The 19,004-nt window shown below is 37.9% G+C and overlaps 1 protein-coding gene across 1 annotated transcript in view; it reads left to right on the top strand.

Moving 5' to 3' along the window:
* The first annotated feature begins 7,916 nt into the window (after nucleotides 1–7,916).
* Nucleotides 7,917–19,004, top strand: part of HAO1 (hydroxyacid oxidase 1) — a 55,169-nt gene continuing 44,081 nt past the window's right edge. The window contains exons 1-2 of the mRNA XM_050745062.1: nucleotides 7,917–8,154; nucleotides 13,702–13,853. Of these exons, the coding sequence (XP_050601019.1) occupies nucleotides 8,018–8,154; nucleotides 13,702–13,853 (289 nt within the window). The 5' untranslated portion in view covers nucleotides 7,917–8,017. The remainder of the gene's footprint in view (nucleotides 8,155–13,701; nucleotides 13,854–19,004) is intronic.

The following is a 19,004-nucleotide window of genomic DNA, read 5'->3' as shown; positions in this document are numbered from 1 at the left end:
AGAAGAAAAGAAGAGCTAAATTAGAGAAGAGCTTAATGAAATCGAGATGCAAAAATACAAACAAACATCAATGAAACCAAGAGTTGGTTATTCAAAAAAAAAAAAATAAAATAAAACGAATTAAAAAAAGATTGATAAACTACTGGCTAGACCAACAAAGAAAAAGAGAAGATCCAAATAAGCATAACCAGAAATAACAGGCAATATTACAACTACAGAAATACAAAATACGAAAATACAGAGATACAAAAGATCCTCAGAGACTACTAGGAACAACTCTGGGATACAAATTAGAAAATCTAAAGGAAATGGATAAATTCGTGAAAGTGCACAATTTCCTGAGATTGAATTAGGAAGATACGGAAACCCTGAGCAGACCAATATCAACTTCTGAAACTGAATGAGTAATAAACAACATACCAAGAAAAAAAAAGACCTGAACCAGATGGTTTCACAGCCAAATTCTGCCAGATGTGCAAAGAAGAACTGATACCAATCCTACTGAAACTATTCAAAAAAAAATTGAGGAGGGGCTCCTCACTCATTGTATGAAGCCACAATCAGCCTGATACCAAAATCTGGGGAGTCACAACAGAGAAAAAAAAAAAGCTTCAGGCCAATATTACTGATGAACATAGATGTGAAAATTCTCAACGAAATTTTAGCAAACTATACCCAACAGCACATTGAAAAGTTCATACACCACAATCAAGTAGGAAATACATGCAAAATCAATAAATGTGATTCACCACATTTATTATTTTAATAAATTAAATTAAATTAAATTATTCACCACATTCTAATTTTAATAAATACAATTAAAAGCAAAATCTATATGATTATCTCAATAGATGTAGAAAAGCATGAGATAAAATGTAACATCTCTTTATGACAAAAACCCTTAACAGATTGGGTATTGAAGGAACATACCTCAAAATAGTAACAGCCATCTATGACAAACACACAGCCAACCTTATACTGAATGGGCAAAAGTTCAAACCATTCCCCATGAAACCTGGAACAAGACAAAGATTCTGCACTCTCATCTTGTCTATTTAACATAGCATTGGAAGTCCTAGCCAGAGGAATCAAACAAGAGAAAAAAACTAAAAGGCATCCAAATAGGAAAAGAAGTAGTCAAACTATCTCTGTTCACTGATGATATAATTTTATGCCTAGAAAATCCTATAAGCTGTGCCAAAAGTCTCCTAGAACTCATAAGTGACTTCAGCAAGGTTTCAGGATACAAAATCAATGTATAAAAATAAGTCACATTTCTATACATCAACAATGTCTAGGATGACAGTGAAAGCAAGAACACAATTCAACTTACAACAGCCACAAAAGAAATGAAATACTTAGTAACACAGCTAATCAGGTAGGTGAAATTGCTCTACAAGGAAACTATAAACCCTGCTGAAGGAAATCAAAGATGACCCAAATAAATGGAAAAACATTCCATGCTCATAGATTAGAAGAATTAACATCATAAAAACAGCCATACTGCCAAAAGCAATCTACAAATTCAACACTATTCCTATCAAACTACCAATGTCATGCTTCACAGAATTAGAAAAAACAACAGCAACCACCACAACAAAAAGAACTAAAATTCACATGGAACCAAAAGGAGCTCAAATAGCCAAAGCAATCCTAAGCAAAAAGAACGAAGCTGGACGCATCACACCACCCAACTTCAAACTATACTATAAAGCTACAGTAATCAAAATAATACGGTACTAGTACAAAAACAGATACATAGACCAATGGAACAGAAAAGAAAACTCAGAAATATGCCACATACCTACAACCATTTGACCCTTGGCAAGGCTGACAAAAACAAGCAATGGGGAAAGGACTCTCTATTTAATAGATTGTCCTGGGATAGCTGGCCAGTCATATGCCAAAGACTGAAGCTGGACCCCTTTCACCATATACAAAAATTAACTAAACATGGATCGCAGATTTAAATGTAAGACCTCAAACTATAAAATGACTAGAAGACAACCTAGGAAACACTCTTCTTGACATTGGCCCTGGCAAGGAATTTTTGGCTAAGTTCCCAAATCAATTTCAATAAAAACAAAAATAGTAAAGTGGGACCTAATTAAACCAAAAAGCTTCTGCACAGCAAAAGAAACTATTAACAGGGTAAACAGACAATCTACAGAATGGGAGAAGATATTTGCAAATTATGCATCCAATAAAGGCCTAATATCCAGAATTTATAGGGGATATAAACAAATCAACAAGCAAGAAACAAATAACCTCATTAAAAAATGGGCAAAGGATATGAGCAGACACTTCTCAAAAGAAGACAGACAAGCAGCCAAGAAACATAAAAAAATTATCAGCATCACTAATCATCAGAAAAATGCAAATCAAAATCACAATGAGATACCATTTTATACCAGTCAGAATGGCTATTATTAAAAGGTCAAAAAAGCAACAGATGTTTGAGAGTCTGTGAAGAAAAGAGAATGTTTATACATTGTTGGTGGGAATGTAAATTAGTACAGCCACTGTGGAAAGCAGTCTGGAGATTTCTCAAAGGACTTAGATAGAGCTGCCATTCCACCCAGAAATATCATTACTGGTATATACCCAAGGGAAAATAAATCATTCTACCGAAAGGACACATACACTCATATGTTCACTGCTGCAGTATTCACAATAGCAAATACATGGAATCATCCCAGGTGCTCTTCAATGGTAGATTGGATAAAGAAAATGTGGTACATATATACCATGGAATGCTGTACAGCCATAAAAAAGAATGGAACAATGTCCTTCACAGCAACAATCCAACATGGATTATTGGAGGCCATAATCCTAAGTGAATTAATCCAGGAGTAGAACACCAAATACTGCATGTTCTCACTTAGAAGTGGAAGCTAAACATTGAGTACACATGGACATAATATGAGAACAACAGACACTGCAGGCTACTACAGTGGGGAAGGAGGGAAGGGAGCATGGATTGAAAAACTACTTATCGAGTACTGTGATCACTACCTAGGTGACAGGATTTGTACCCCAAACCTCAGCATCATGCAATATCCCCAGGTAACAAAGTTGTATATGTACCCCGGTATCTAAGATAAAAGTTGAAATTATAAAAATGAATAAGCCTCTTAAGAAAAAAATCCCCTTTACATTCCGTCTCGCATAAACCATGGTCCTCAAACAATATTTGGCATCATATCACCTGGAAGGCTTGTTACAGCACAAATAGCTGTAGAGTCTCTGATTCAGTAGGACTAGGATGACACCTGGAATTTGCATTTCTAATAACTTCCTAGGTGATACTGATACTGCTGGTTCAAAGCCACACTTGGAGAACCACTGGCCCTTATGTGTCTTCTTTAGTTTCACCAGGACTTGACCTGATAAAGAATATTAGATTGCCTCTTCATTCTAATTACATTAGTTGCAGGATGCTAATTGTTTTAATAAATGCTAAATTTGCACATAAATATGCAAATAAAAGGTCATGCCTTAATCTTTAAATTTTGAATCAGTTATAAGCCATAATTAAGATCCCTTTGACCACATTTTCATAATAATTTTGTTAACTATGAGACTGAGTTATTTAGAACTTGCTTATGCTATTAGCAGATTTTCCACATCCTAATAGCAATTTTAATATGTCATTTTATCTGTCACTACACTGATGCAAAAAGTAAGCATTTGTGAACTTTGAGAATAAACCTATGTACTATAAAATTCAATGTCAATTTTAACAGCATATGACCATTTGATTAATTTAAACCCTTTATTTTTTATATACTATATCTATCATTACAGCTGGGAAAGACCTAATGGCTTATATTTTTGGTTCTAGTTTCATTCCCAGTTTGCCCAATAGGCTGCTATGGAGTCTGCATCTTTCGTTTCTTGTTGCTTTGTCAGTAGGAAAAATAGATTTAATCCATATCCTCTCTCCTGCTCCTTTTGGTGACCCACAGCATGGGAATTTCATATAACAGGTGACTGTGCTCTGTGTTCACTCTGTGGCCACAGGTCAAAACTAAGTCACAGATTACATACTGAACCCCTTAGTATTGTTCTTCATCTTAGATGATTTTCCTTCTCCAAAATAAACTCAAAGGGTACTTACCCACTGTAAGATATGATTTTACACCCTATCCTTTCTACCATATAAAGCCTCCTGAAGCATGGGATAAGGCAATTTTCAAAAAGGTCTGATTATATCAATATACATTATTTATGAAAGGCACTTCTCTTGAGGGTGTAGAAAATAAATTGGACTAATTGCAAATCTAGCAAAGAAATACTCGAAGGGAGGCCGGGCGCGGTGGCTCATGCCTGTAATCCCAGCACTTTGGGAGGCCGAGGCAGGCAGATCTGGAGGTCAGGAGATCGAGACCATCCTGGCTAACACAGTGAAACCCTGTCTCTACTAAAAATACAAAAAACATTAGCCAGGCATGGTGGTGGGTGCCTGTAGTCCCAGCTACTCGGGAGGCTGAGGTAGGAGAATGGCGTGAACCCGGTAGGCAGAGTTTGCAGTGAGCCGAGATAGCACCACTGCACTCCAGCCTGGGCGACAGAGGGAGATTCTGTCTCAAAAAAAAAAAAAAGAAAGAAAGAAAAAGAAAAAAGAAATACTCCAAGGGATTAACTTACTTAAGAAAAATGGCAATGGCCTTCCAGAAGCCCAAGAATCCCTTTGTCCAATTTCTTATACATTAGGGAATTGTCCTTATATAATTGACATTAAACAAATGTCTTTTGGAAAAATGTGTTGGTAAAGTATATTGAGAAGATGAGGGTGAGTACTATTAATGAAATACAGTTTGCCATTGAACAATATGGGGGTTAGAGGTACCGACCCACTGTGTATAACTTTCAGCTCCCCCAAAACTTAACAACTAGTAGCCTACTCCTGACTGGAAGCCTTACCAATAACAAAATCAACTTACACATACTTTGTATGTTACATGTGTTATGTACTGTATTCTCACACTAAAGCAAGCTAGAGAAAAGAAAATGTTATTAAGAAAATCATAAGGAAGGGAAAATATATTTACTATTCATAAAGTGTAAGTGGAACATCAAAACTCTTCATCCTTGTCATCTTCACATTGTGTAGAATGAGGAGCCAGAGGAAGAAAAGAAGTTGTTTTTGCCATCTCAGGGGTGGAAGAATCTAAGGAAAATCTACATATAAGTGGACTCTTTTTTTTGTTCAAAGGTCAGCTGTGCCTACTGTATGCCAAGTGTTTCATCAACGATATATCCTTTGTCCTCACAGTCACTCCTCAGGGTAGGGATGACTATTTCTCTTTGTCTTGGTTTAAGTTTCACCAAAAGGAGACTGAGAGGCAAGCATTCAAACACAAGGAGTTTATCTGGGAGGTGAAGGAAGCACCAATGAGGAGTAAGAAAGTCTGATTGGAAGGGAAGGCAGCCAGGCAGGGCGCAGTGGCTCATGCCTGTAATCCCAGCACTTTGGGAGGTTGAGGCAGGTATATCACGAGGTCAAGAGATGGAGACCATCCTGGCCAACATGGTGAAACCCCATCCCTACTAAAAACACAAAAATCAGCTTGGTGTGGTGGCATGTACCTGTAATCCCAGCTACTCTGGAGGCTGAGGCAGGAGAATCGCTTGAACCTGGGAGGCAGAGGTTGCAGTGAGCCGAGATCGCACCACTGCACTCCAGTCTAGCGACAGAGCGAGACTCCATCTCAAAAAAAAAAAAAAAAAAGGTAGCCAATACAGCATAGATTATGTAGATTATCAACCAGCTCACACTGTGGGCAAATGAAACCCGCAATGTAAAGGATAAGCCTAGAAGTAATCCCACCAGAAGAATGAGAAATTTGGGGTGTTTAATGCACCAGCTTTCTTGGGCTTGTGGTTGAGGGCTGTTCCACAGGGCATGGAGATATACTACTTGGCAGGCTACGTTTATGAAAAACAGGCTCCAAGTTCAAGAATGAGTTCTCCTACAGTTGTAGGTGGTTGGAATTTAGATAGTGAACAGCTGGCAACGGCTTTAAGTGGAGGCTCCTAGATTGAAACACAGGTCTAGCTGTAGTTAAAATCATTGCTTTCTTGAGCATGTCTTACTAATGTGAATCTTCCCCAGGTGTTCCATGATTGAGTGACATTATAGATTGAGACCATAGGTCTTTTGGAATAGCACTTCCCTATACCCTCTCCAGAGCAAGATAAGACTCTAAGAATTAGTGGTAGGCCAGGTGCAGTGGCTCACATCTGCAATCCCAGCACTCTGGGAGGCCAAGGCAGTTGGATCATCTGAAGTCAGGGGTTTGAGACCAGCCTGGCCAACATAGTGAAACCCTGTCTTTACTAAATAAAAATACAAAAATTAGCCGGGCATGGTGGCACATGCCTGTAGTCCCAGTTACTTGGGAGGCTGAGGCAGAATAATGTCTTGAACCTGGGAGGTAGAGGCTGCAGTGAGCCAAGATCACACCACTGCACTCCAGCCTGGGAGACAGAGAAAGACTCTGTCTCAAAAAAAAAAAAAAAAAAAAAAAAAAAAAAAAGGAATTAATGGGAAACCTAAGTGCTCATTAAGAGACAAATGGGTAAGGAAAATGTATAGATATATACACAGTGAAATATTATTCAGCCTTATAGGAGAAGGGGATCCTGTCATTTGCAGGAGAACCCAGAGAACATTACACTAAGTGAAATAAGCCAGGCACAAAAGGGAAACTATTGCATTATTTCACTTATAGGTGGCATTTTGTTTTTAAAAAGACTTCAAATGCACAGAGCTAGAGAATGAGAGAGTGAATACCACTAGTGGGAAGCAGGGAAGAGGAAATGGGGTGATACAGGTCAAAGGATACAAAATAGCAGACATGTAGGATGCATGAGTCTACAACAGGGTCCCTAACCTTTTTGGCACCAGGGACCAGTTTTGTGGAATACAGTTTTTCCACAGGTGGTGGGGGTAGGTGGATGGTTTTGGAATGAAAGTGTTCCACCTCAGATCATCAGGCATTAGATTCTTATAAGGAGTGACGTAACCTAGATCCCTCGCATGTGCAGTTCACTATAGGAGGCAGAGCTCAGGCCGTAATGCTTGCTCACTGGCTGCTCACCTCCTGCTTTGCGGCTCGGTTCCTAACAGGCCACAGACAGGTACCAGTCCGTGCTGGGGGGTTTGGAACCCCTGGTCTAGAGAGCTAATGTGCAACATGAGGACTAAAGTTAATAAAATTGTATCATATTAGGAATTTTTGTTAAATAAGTTGATTTTAGCTGTTCTTGTCATACACACAAAAAAGTAAATATGTGAGATGATATATTTGCCTCCCTATTGTAACCATTTTTCTATGTATATGTATCTCATAACATCATGTTGTAAACCTGAAATATATAGAATGAGTAAAAAAATTAGCTGTAAATTTGGCCTTAATGTTCCACGTTAAAGCCAAATGTTTATGTTTGTAATCAGCTAAATATTATATTGTACAGAAGTCCTGAATTTCATGGATGCCCGGTATTTCATGGATGCCTCATTCTGATCATAAGCTCCTGTTTATATGATTTGTGCTTGATCCAAATGTGGAAAGAAAATGGGTGGGCAGTCCATTCTGGGCATCAAGCAAACAGCACAGGCACAGACCATGTGTAAGAAGCAGCCTTAGGCAAAACTGAACCAAGAGTGGTTTCATACAGGTATTCCTCTAAGTCTTTAATTTTTTACTTATTCCTTTGCCCTTTTTAAGGTGATAGACACATCATCACCTTCTGCTGCCTCCCCAACCTCAACTTCGGGGTTCTTTGGCAGAGTGTGACTTCGGTGTTCTTTGGAAGATAGCCTACAAATGAAATTTCAAAGGCTCAGGGTATAATGTTTGCTCACTAAATGTAAGCAACAGAGAACTAAATCTGAACTTTGGCAAAAGTCTATTAATAATTGACAAATAACAGAACAGTGAGGATGTAGAAAGCAATACATTAAAAAAAACCCAAAAAACTCCATCTGGGATAACAACAACCTGTGAAAATGCTCCCCCGGCTAATTTGTATCAATGATTATGAACAACATGCTAAATCAGTACTTCCAAAGTCTATATATGACTATTATAGGTCTGGAGCAAATGATGAAGAAACTTTGGCCGATAATGTTGCAGCATTTTCCAGGTAAGAAAATTTCTTTTTTTAAATTGTGTTTTAAAATTACACGAAGACTGTACCAAAATAAGATCTCCTAGTTTTACGTTGGTGGTGTGTAATTACTTGTTCAGATTTAGGCTTGGTAGAGAGGGGAAAGTTCTTGGGGGTGTAAGAAATCTTGGGCCTTTAAATTGTTAAAAAATATTCCAAGCCTGTGAATCTTGAACAACTGACTGCAAGAGCCAACCCTATGTTAACTTCACTTGGAAGTATGATAACAATTAATTTAACTACATATAAAAATAGCGATAAATTCGGATGACTTTTCTTTTTCTTAGTATGACAGTAAGTGCTTATGTTCATGGTGTAGGAAACAGCATTAAATGCCAGATAACCATCTTATCCGGATGAACCAGATTGGATTGTTGGCTCAAATGTTCTTTTCCTGCTGGCTTTTCGTGTTATCATTCATTTTGATTACTGTTGTCGAAACTTTCACTTTAGATTTCAATTTGTCTATGTAGCATTAATCTTTCAACCTTGCTGTTTCATCTCTCCTTCAAAGCACTTCATCTCTCTTCCCAAATTAGTTTTCCCTTGACTTTCATATTTCAAAGCACAAGGTGGTGGGTGACATGGTTCATGTTTTCTGTTTGTAATAAAAACAAGAAATAAAATCATTTCAAAGGTTTTTTTTTTTTTTTTTTTTTTGAGTTATAAAAAATGGTTTATTTGCTGGAGCAAGACAGGAGAGCCTTCACTCCACTCCACTCAGTCTCATCCATCTAACATTATGGCTCTTAGTAAAGGCACTCAGTATTGTGGGTACTCACTGATGGTGATAAATTAAAGACAAAAAGGCAGAAAATATGCAGTGGGGAGACAATCAGCTTTCCTCCGTGATTTCTTCTTTAGTCTACAACAAAATCACTCAAAATCAGTTTTCTATATTTAAATTAGGAGAAATAAAATCATCCCGGCCAAGGTAGCCTCTGGTAGGCAGCACTGATTCACCCACAAATTCATGTAGAGACTAAAAATGGTGATGGGGTGAAGGACAGGGCCTCTCCCCAATCCTTTCAAGCCTTGACTTTGTCTCAAGTTTTGCCTGGGACCCAAATGAGCTCAACAAACGCCAGGGAAGTCAGGGGAAGGGAAGTTAACTGAGAGTAGAGGGGCTTAAAATTCTGCACCATTATTTACTATTTTGGACTCATTTAAAAGTTTCTGCTCTTGGAAGATGCCCCTTCTTGGGCCAACATTAACTTTGTCCACCAAAATTTGCCTATGAGTGGTCTCTTGAAAACACCTTAACCCAAATAGGTTATTACAACCAAGGAAATTTCAGACCCTTGACAGATTTATATGGTTAGTGTCTCAGCATTGCTAGGCCTCCAATGCTCAAGTGATTATTTCATGTATACACAGCCTTCCTCACTTCTTAATTCCCTTTGTCCCATGCTAGCTAATTAACTAGGGCTAATTAGGAGTCTCCGTGAGCTACACTGTGTACTACATACTGAGGAAAAAGCAGTGAGCCAGACAAAGTTCCTGTCCATAGGAGCTTACGTTCCACCGGATGCCTATCAACCTCCAGTATACTGTTGGATTGAATTGATGCAAAATGGGCCCCAAATAGTTGGCCAAGTGGAGGTCTCAGAGAGGATGCAAAGGGACGCCCCAAGGCAGATGGATCACCTATGCAACCCTATAAATTGTAGGAACTTTGGGAGACATAGAAAGTTTGGTGACTTCTAAGTTGTGAACTGGAAAAGTGCTTCATGCCTTATGTGAATTACATGGTATTCCAGTGAGTATTCCCATCCTATGTGTGTACCGAGTAACTTAGGGATAGGACACAGACAATGAAAATGAATTTGCAGTGCCACCTTTTCCATGAACCTTGGTCATTCTCTTTTGTTCAGCTTTAAATAAAAAAAAAAGTATTGATCAACTTTCTTTGGAGGACAGCTGATGCTATTTTATTATCAACTACTTGAGTTTTTATTGCAACACATTTTAGGGGTTGTTACCTAGCTAATATCTCAATTCCTCTTTTGCTTTGTGACTTGCTAGGTGACCCTTGATTCCTCACACTGCATCATGTAGCTGGTCATGTGAAACCAAGAGTAGAATTTCTGCCAGGGTTGTGGAGACTTTGGGTTGGTGGCATGAAGGAAAACAACCTGAAATTTCACATTCTGATTCTAATGAAAAGTGCAAAACAATCAAACCTCAGATAACCCGTTGTGATACAGGTCAGAGTATTTCAAACACATTTACAAAATTTATACACCTCCCAGTCTCACAAGTACAACAAAAGGTCATTCACAGTGACAGCTTTTATTTCTCTGTACTCATCTCTGATAACCACATTTTCCAGTTCTGGGGACATGGGCCACTCGTGTCACCCAACAGTTGCTTGGAGATATTTTTCGGTAAGACTTGAGACTTTAATATTACTGTGGCAATAGAAAAAAAATGTTAAAAAGGACAAATAAATGGAACCACCCAGAAGAACAAAATTTCTTATTGCAGTTATAACAAAACAGGGCAAATGTCAACTTGCTACATTTTGCATGGCTGGAATTGATTGGGATTAATTCAAGGAAGAACAGTAATTTGTTTCTCTTACACATTTATTCAAAGTAGCCTTCTCAACAATGGTCTTTACATGTGTCATAGCTTTTTTTCCTGAAATTATCATTGATGGAAGATAATTCAACCATTTGGACACTTAGAAGCCTGCATAATTTCAGAAAAGGAAACTCTTTTCTGCTGCGTCACCTATTGATACTGAAGATTGCGTCATTTTCTTTTAAATAACAGATAGGTAAAAGTGATGTCATTCTCTCACTTTAATATTTGAGAAGTGATGTAAACTTACCAGTGACATTGTGTTCTCATGGGCATAAATGTCACAAAATCATTTATCTAGTATCCACAACAGATGAATAAGGTGTTTTTGCTTTATATATTTTAACTGTTTAGAGTAAAAAATTAATGTGGAGAAAATTGGAATGCAATATTATAGTATTACACACCTTATAAAACATGAACCCGCAATGTTCAGTTGGTGTGATTCAGAAACAGCATACAGTTATAAAGCTGGGTGAGGCATGGGGGTCTTCCTTCAACAGGGCAGCTACTTTGTGAGGAGTGTGTATATCATTTGATTTTTTATAAGTTAAATTTGAGGCCCTGGCAAAAAGTTGAACCAATTCTTTTTCCAAAGTGGAGGCCCAGGAGAGCACAGTCTGAGAATATGGTGAGGTGCTATTTTATATATGATTGTGGGAAAGTTACTTAAATTTGGGGTGGGGTTGGGCAAGGCTTGGAAAGCTAGTGAGCTATCTGACATAGTTGCTGTTATTACTATTTGAAAAATATCAAAACATGGAGGACTCTTTAGATAACGTGCATGTTCCCATTCCATTGATTTTATCTAATTTTACGTAGGAATTGTGTTTTGTGCATTGGTTGACAAACCTCTGTAACATCCTCAGAACAGAAAATACTGTTTAAGGGAAAGTAAGAGCCCACAGTTATTAAAGTGACTGCGCCACCAAGTGGACAAGCATAAAGCCACTGTCTGGAGATGGAAGGATTTAGCCTTGCTTTATAAATGGGAATTTGACCTTTAAAAATGTCCCTTTTGGCACACACACACACACACACACACACACACACACACACACACAGAGCTGCTGCCCTGCAGCGTTGTGTGTTCTTTTCATAAAGCTTTCATTGTTTCTCTAGCTCTAAGTAAATATTAATGCCTTCCAAGGCTGGCTTGCCAATGGCTGCTATTAAGATCGTTTTCTCTCATTCTAATAACACACTTAGAGATGATTGGTAATAAAAACTCTCTTCAAGGCTTCTGCTTCTCCCCCTTCAAAATGGAGATCAAAGAATCATGCTGTGAGGGTCCGTCAAGAAGAAAAGACTTTCAGCAACAGAGCATGTGGTGTGACATAAAATAATGACAATTATGATGTTCAAAGGAATAGCATAGAAATCACAGTAAAACTTCTTTATTATGCTTTTCAGGGACTGGATGTTTTTACTTTATTATGTGAGGAGGGGTTAGATTACAGACCCTTAGCTATTCCACAAAGCACCATAAGGCAGAATTTCTTCTTCCGCTACAGGAAGTACACTTCAATTAAGGGCTTTTTCTTTTTCTTCTTCTTTTTTTTTTGTTTTCAAGTTACTGCGTTACTATATCGTACTTCACTATATTTACTAAAAAGTCATGCTGTTTGTGGAAGCAGAGTTAAATCTAGGTAATACTAGGTGAATGCTGGTTAGATATATATGTGTGCCTGAACAACATGTTTATTATACTGATGCATATTAGAAATAGGGCTGTATTTTCTTCAATTTTAATCAGCAGTAATGAGGAGAATAATAAATCAAAACAAACAGGAGATATATATTTTAACAGGAGGAAAGAGAACTAGTTCTCCTGTAAATCTTACTGGTGAATTTTTGGTTGCTGGTTTATTGGTAATTTTCATTCCAACACAGAAGCAGCATAGAAACAGTCATTTAAAATAATTTTCAGGAGTCAAAACCTTTTTAACCCCCAAATTTCAGTTTTTGTCAAATAACATTTTTGAGAAAAGTGTTAAGTTAAACTAATAAAAAAGCCTTCCCTCTTCATTAGACTTTAATGAATACAGCATATAGCTCAATAATTTTGAAGAAATCAAATTATAATTTTAAAAGTAATTGCCTGAAGCTGCTGTTGATCACATAAAAAGGAGACAAACTAGACATAGCGTATCTTCTTAAACTCTAATCTAAACTCCACGCATTTGTATACCATCTTGATTTTCAAGATTGGGGAAGTGTAATGAAAACTACCTTCACACAAGAACCTATACATGAATGTTTGTAGTGGCTTTATTTAGAATTTTGCCCCAAACTGGAGGTATTCCAAATGTCTTTTAGCTTGGGAATGATTGAACAAATGATGGTGCCCCTGTACAATGGAATACTATTCATCAACCAAAAGGAACAAACTATTGATACATACAACAACATGAGAAAATCTCTAATGCATTATGTTAAGTGAAAGAAGCCAAACTCAAAAGGCGACACACTGTATGATTTTGTTTACATGATATTCTTGCAAAGCAAAATTATTGAGACAAAAACAAAATACATCTGTGGTTGTTAGGGGATTGAATTGGGGAGAGTTTCACTACAAAAGAAAATGGAGACATTTTTGGGAATGATTGAACTTTTCTAGATCTTGATTGTGATGGTAGTTACACCATGCATTTGTATGCATTTGTCAAAATTCACAAAAGTACAGACTAAAATGAGTGAATACTATTATATATTAATTATACTTAAATAATTGCTTGGGAAATTAATTACCCTCTGTTAACTTTCTATCCTAACAGTAAAATTGCCTCTTTTCCATTAGCTTTGTAAAGTCATTTGCTTGTTGGGAAAAAATCCAATCATATTTTTTCTTTTTAACTAAAATGTAATGTCAAAGTTTTGGTTATATTTTTGAAACTCTAAAGCCTTTTATGTTATTTATTTATTTTTAAATTCTAGATGGAAGCTGTATCCAAGGATGCTCCGGAATGTTGCTGAAACAGATCTGTCGACTTCTGTTTTAGGACAGAGGGTCAGCATGCCAATATGCGTTGGGGCCACGGCCATGCAGCGCATGGCTCATGTGGATGGCGAGCTTGCCACTGTGCGAGGTAGGAGGAAGACTGTCACCACAGGGACAGAAGGGGGCTAACGTTTATCAACTTCCTTCTCTGAATGCACCAAGCAAACGTGTTCCTTGATGTTTTTACACTCAGAAACATTAAGCTCATAGACTCTATCATCAAAATGCTTGTTCTTGCATGTCCTGCTCCTCTTCTTTCCAGCTGTGTGACTGGGCAAGATACCCTCTCTCTGCATTGGTTTCCTTGGCTGTAAAATGAGGACAAAAACTGTACCTGCCTCATTGGGTTATGGTGAGGATTGAATGAGTTCAGGTATACAAAGTTCTGGCTCAGTAACTGTTGGTTATATTATGGGTATTAATAGTACTGTCTCAGGAAATGGATCTCTGACAAGTAGACTCGCCCAAGGTCACAGCTAGGTAGTTACGGAATTGGAATTCAGCCCTGTGGCTACCCTATCTCAAAACCCTCCTGCTTCCCCCAAATCAAAGTTGTTCTCACAGCCAAAGAGTACATGGAGCAACGCGGTTGGTTGTGTTTTCTTCCATGGTTTTGGATCATGATTCTTTGTTATGGATGAGTTATATTCCCAGTAGAGCAGTTCCAGCTGCCTTAGGAGGGAGTGATGAGAAAATCAAATAAGATGTAAAGAAATCTCTTATTAGGGCTAATGTATTAATTTCCAGTTCTCTAGCAACTGTGAACATTTGAAAGGCTGTGGAGAGTAAAAAATCTCCCCAAATTCTGCTTCAGAAACTCATACAAAAGTTGGAAATGAATTCTTTTGATGCTAAGCAGGGCAGAAATATAACACGACTACATAATATTTTCAAACATTTTAGTTTTAAGAATTAAGGATCTTATGAATTCACCTCCCTTCTTGAAATGTCTGACATAAAATTCTGTCAGGGATATCAGAATGGCACAATGAGGTTTTGCTGGACAGACTTAGCAGCTTTCTTAATTCTAGGACCACACACAAATAAGTGGCTTTGGGGCCCCAGCCTTTTGTCTATGGTAATCCTGAAACATAAGTAGAGAGAAGAAAAAAAAGGAAAATACTAAATGGGTTAATATCTATACAAAATCAAGATCATAAAGGCCCTTTCAGGCTTGAAACTATAGGCAACAACCTTAGAACAAAAGAAAACAAATGAACACCAAAAAACTAAGACTTTAGTGTTCTTAAATCTCAACGAAAATAAAAAGTAAATGGTAAACTGAAATAAATGGAAAACAAAATATGAGACTGTAAAGGGTTAAAGTCCTTTCCACTTAAAAAGCCCTTATATTTGAAGAAGAAAATAATATATTGCTCGAAGGGACAAAGAGAAATACATGAACAAAAGATATAAATAGGAAATTTACAAATGGAGACATAAAAGTAACCAATAAACATATGAAAAATATTCAATTTCATTAATAAGCAAAGACATGTAAATTATGACCATCTGTTTTATTTTCTGGATATCGAATTTTTATTTTAAGATCAGGCAGTATGATTAGGTTAGGGAGAAAACGTGCATTTTCAAACAGTGTTGAGAGAAGTGTAAAGTGAAATAATCTTCCTAGAAAATAATCTGGCACTGTATATCGAAGCTCTAAAAATGTAAATTCCATGTGATGCTAAAAATTCTCTTCTAGGAATTCCAAGGAAATGATTATGATTTTTGAGGAAAAAAATCATTTCTGCAAGGATTTTCATGCTTCTTATTTTTAGCAGGAGAATAACTAGAAAAAAATACCCAAACATCTCATAATTAGAGATAGTTTGCAAAAAATATGATGCATAAAAATGGCATCAAATTAAAAAATTATACTATAGAAAGAGTGCAATAACATAGAATGATATTTTAATTTAAAATTGTAAGAAATCAGTTGCAAACAAGAGTCAGGTCCTAAAATACATTTAGTTTCAAATATCGCAATTTACAAATGTTTATTTATAAGTGATGAGATTACTCCTGACTTTATACTCTTCTGATTTTTGGCTCAATCTTATAAACTCTTCTTTGAATTATTTTGTAAGGAGGAAATGATAAAAATTAGATTTGAAAGAGTAGAGATAAAGGAACAAGGGACCATGAAGAGAATGGAAATGAAGAAAGGAAGCAGAGAAGGCAAAAAGCAGAGCTCACTTAGTAAGGCACCCTGGAACCAGCAGATTATTTTTACCACATGTATTAGTTCCGTCTCATACTGATTTAAAGATACTCTTTGAGACTGGGTAATTTATTAAGGAAAGAGGTTTAACTGACTCACAGTTCTACATGGCTGGGGAGGCCTCAGGAAACTTACCACAATGGCAGAAGGCAAAGGGGAAGGAACGACCTTCTTCCCATGGCGGCAGGAGAGAGAAGTGCAAGCAGGGAAATGCCAGATACTTATAAAACCATCTGATCTCATGAGAACTCACCCACTACCATGAGAACAGCATGGGTGAAACCACCCCCACGATCCAATCACCTCCCACTAGGTCTCTCCCTCAACACCTGGGATTACAATTCAAGATGAGATTTGGGTGGAGAAACAAAGCCTAACCATACCAACACATGTTACTTTATTTGATATTTGCCAGGTGTTTCTGTCCCCATTTTGTGGGCAAGTAGCTAGAGTTACAGAGAAAACAGTTTTTCATAGCTCGTCAATGACAGATTTATTCTCCAAGTCACTTCTGATGGTTCCAAGACCAGTCTTTATTCTTGGTGGAGTTGAGCTGAGAAGAAAGAGGAGAAGAAAGCAGAAAAGAAAGCTTCTTTAGAAACTATGATTTGACAGTGTAAGTAGGACTATTTCCTTCAGAAGTAACCATAAGAGGATATTAAATGCTTATTACAGTCTTATTCCCTTAGATTTATTTCACACTTATAAAGCAACTATCGTGTTCCAGACACTATTTTAAGTATATTATGAGTATTATAGCATTGAAGCCTCAGAGCAGCCCAAATAAATAGGTCATATTATTAAACCTATTTTACACAGGAGAAACTGAGGCACACACCAGATGAATAACCTTGTCTAGGGATGCACAATTCATAAGTGATAGAGATGGGATTCAGATAGAGGTATTCTGTCTCCAGAATCTGGGCTCCTTACCACTTTGCAAGAACTTTAATTTCAGAAAGTCCTATGAAGTGTCATGAGGAGAAGCCCATTATGATCCCCTAGAAGTAATTATAGTTTTAGAATCATGCAAAACAGGCCCCTCGGCAGAATAAGTTACACAATAGACATTTGGATAAGGTGGATCCAGCAGAACAAAGAGAGGGTGGTGACATCGAGATCACAGAGGAACTGGAGAAGGCCATGGAAGTGTGCACATGCTGCCCTCAAAAATCTAGGATCCTCCATTGGGTTCCTATCAGGGAAGCAACATCAGAGTTTCTATTCTGTATTTGTACTAGAAACCTTTCTCCAGGGTTTCTAAGTTTTATCCTATGTTTCAAAGACCATTAGGTTGTTAGTCTATTTAATATTTAGGTGTATCCAGAAAGCTGACGGTCATCAGCTAATAGTAGAGTGCTCTTTGGCAGGTGTGTTTTGGTTGTGGGACAGAGGGTTACTTGCAAGGAAAGAATGAATGCCTGGAGTAGATGGTGCTTGCACTCTGGATGTATTCCCGTCTTACTTCCCATTTCCATCAGACCTACCACTTTTTGCCTGACATTATCTCTTGCAACATGAGCCCATGGATAGGTGTGTTTGAAGTAGGGGAATGGGAGAGAGGGTTCCCTAGCTAATGATGTACAGCAGTAGGTGGATAAATACCCCAGCTCTCTTTGATCAGGGTAATGGAAGCATTTTCTAATATGGTCACCCACTGATCCTTGGAAGGATTGAATCACATTGTCCACAGTAGTTGCCTACCCATGAACATACCCTCTTTTACTGGCTTCCTTCCCATTCTTCTCTCACTTCCCCATTCCTTCAATTCACTGAGATCATTTCCAAATAAGATGACTTGCTCTCACATCTCTGTGTAATTTTTGGCTTCTGGAAGTATGCAAACCAGGATAATAGCTAACTGAAGGCTATAGATAGCCACAGGCAAATTTAAGTAACAGTGTAAGAATATTCATACTTGGCAGAGATTTATTTATGAAAACTGAGAAAATTTACATGGAATTATGAAGTTATTATTGGATTTATTCCATCATTCCCAGAAGGAATATGGAAATCCTCTCAAGCAAGTCAATCCTTGGGAATATGGTGAAATCCATGGAACTTGTTGTGGAGTATTTTTTTTGTTACCCTCCTAAATATCTGGCCCCTAAGCATTCCTGTCTCCAAGGACTTAGACCCTAGCAAGGAAGAGAAGTTGGGGCCAGGTTCAGAAAGCAGGGGTTAGTTATCAATCTCTCTGAAGTGTCCCCCTCAGCATGGTTAGTGAGAGTAAGTGAAACCCATTGGTGTCCACAGGCAATGGTCTGGCTTGAGTAATTAGAATGGGCCTCCAGGAAGTTCTGGGAATTGCTATGGTGCCATAGTCTCATTTTCCCAGTTGACTCTCCAGATTTATTCAGAGTTCAACTTCGAGGGCCTTTCTGCCCTTCCTCTCACAACTGTGGGGCACATCCACCTTATTAACTGGGACTGAGGACTGAACTTGACTCTTTTTTTTTTTTTTTTGAGATGGAGTCTTGCTCTATCACCAGGCTGGAGTGCAGTGGTGCTATCTCGGCTCACTGCAACCTCTGGGTCCCAGGTTCAAGCGATTCCCCTGCCTCAGTCTCCTGGGTAGCTGGGACTACAGGCGCACACCATCACAGCTGGCTAATTTTTTGTATTTTAGTAGAGACAGGGTTTCACCATGTTGGCCAGGATGGTCTTGATCTCCTGACCTCGTGATCTGCCTCCCAAAGTGCTGGGATTACACGCGTGAGCCACTGCGCCCGGCCTAAACTCTACTCTTTTACACTGCTGCATGGTTGTAGAGTGACCAATGAAGCTATACTTTTTTCATTTTCAAAATGATGATGAATACAAGGTTACCAAATAAAACACAGAGGGCCCATTATGTTTGAATTTCAGATAAACAACAAATCATAGATGTCCTGTATGTTTGCTCAATCAGAGCTCTCACCTGTAGGAGTTCTTGTGAGGATTCATGAAATAAATGCTAGAAATGCTTATATACGATCTTTACTTGCCCCTCAGAGCCCAAAGTCCCCAAAATCT

This window comes from Macaca thibetana, chromosome 10, assembly GCF_024542745.1.
Source record: "Macaca thibetana thibetana isolate TM-01 chromosome 10, ASM2454274v1, whole genome shotgun sequence".
NCBI lineage: Eukaryota > Metazoa > Chordata > Mammalia > Primates > Cercopithecidae > Macaca > Macaca thibetana.
This window is presented reverse-complemented; position numbering and strand designations above follow the sequence as displayed.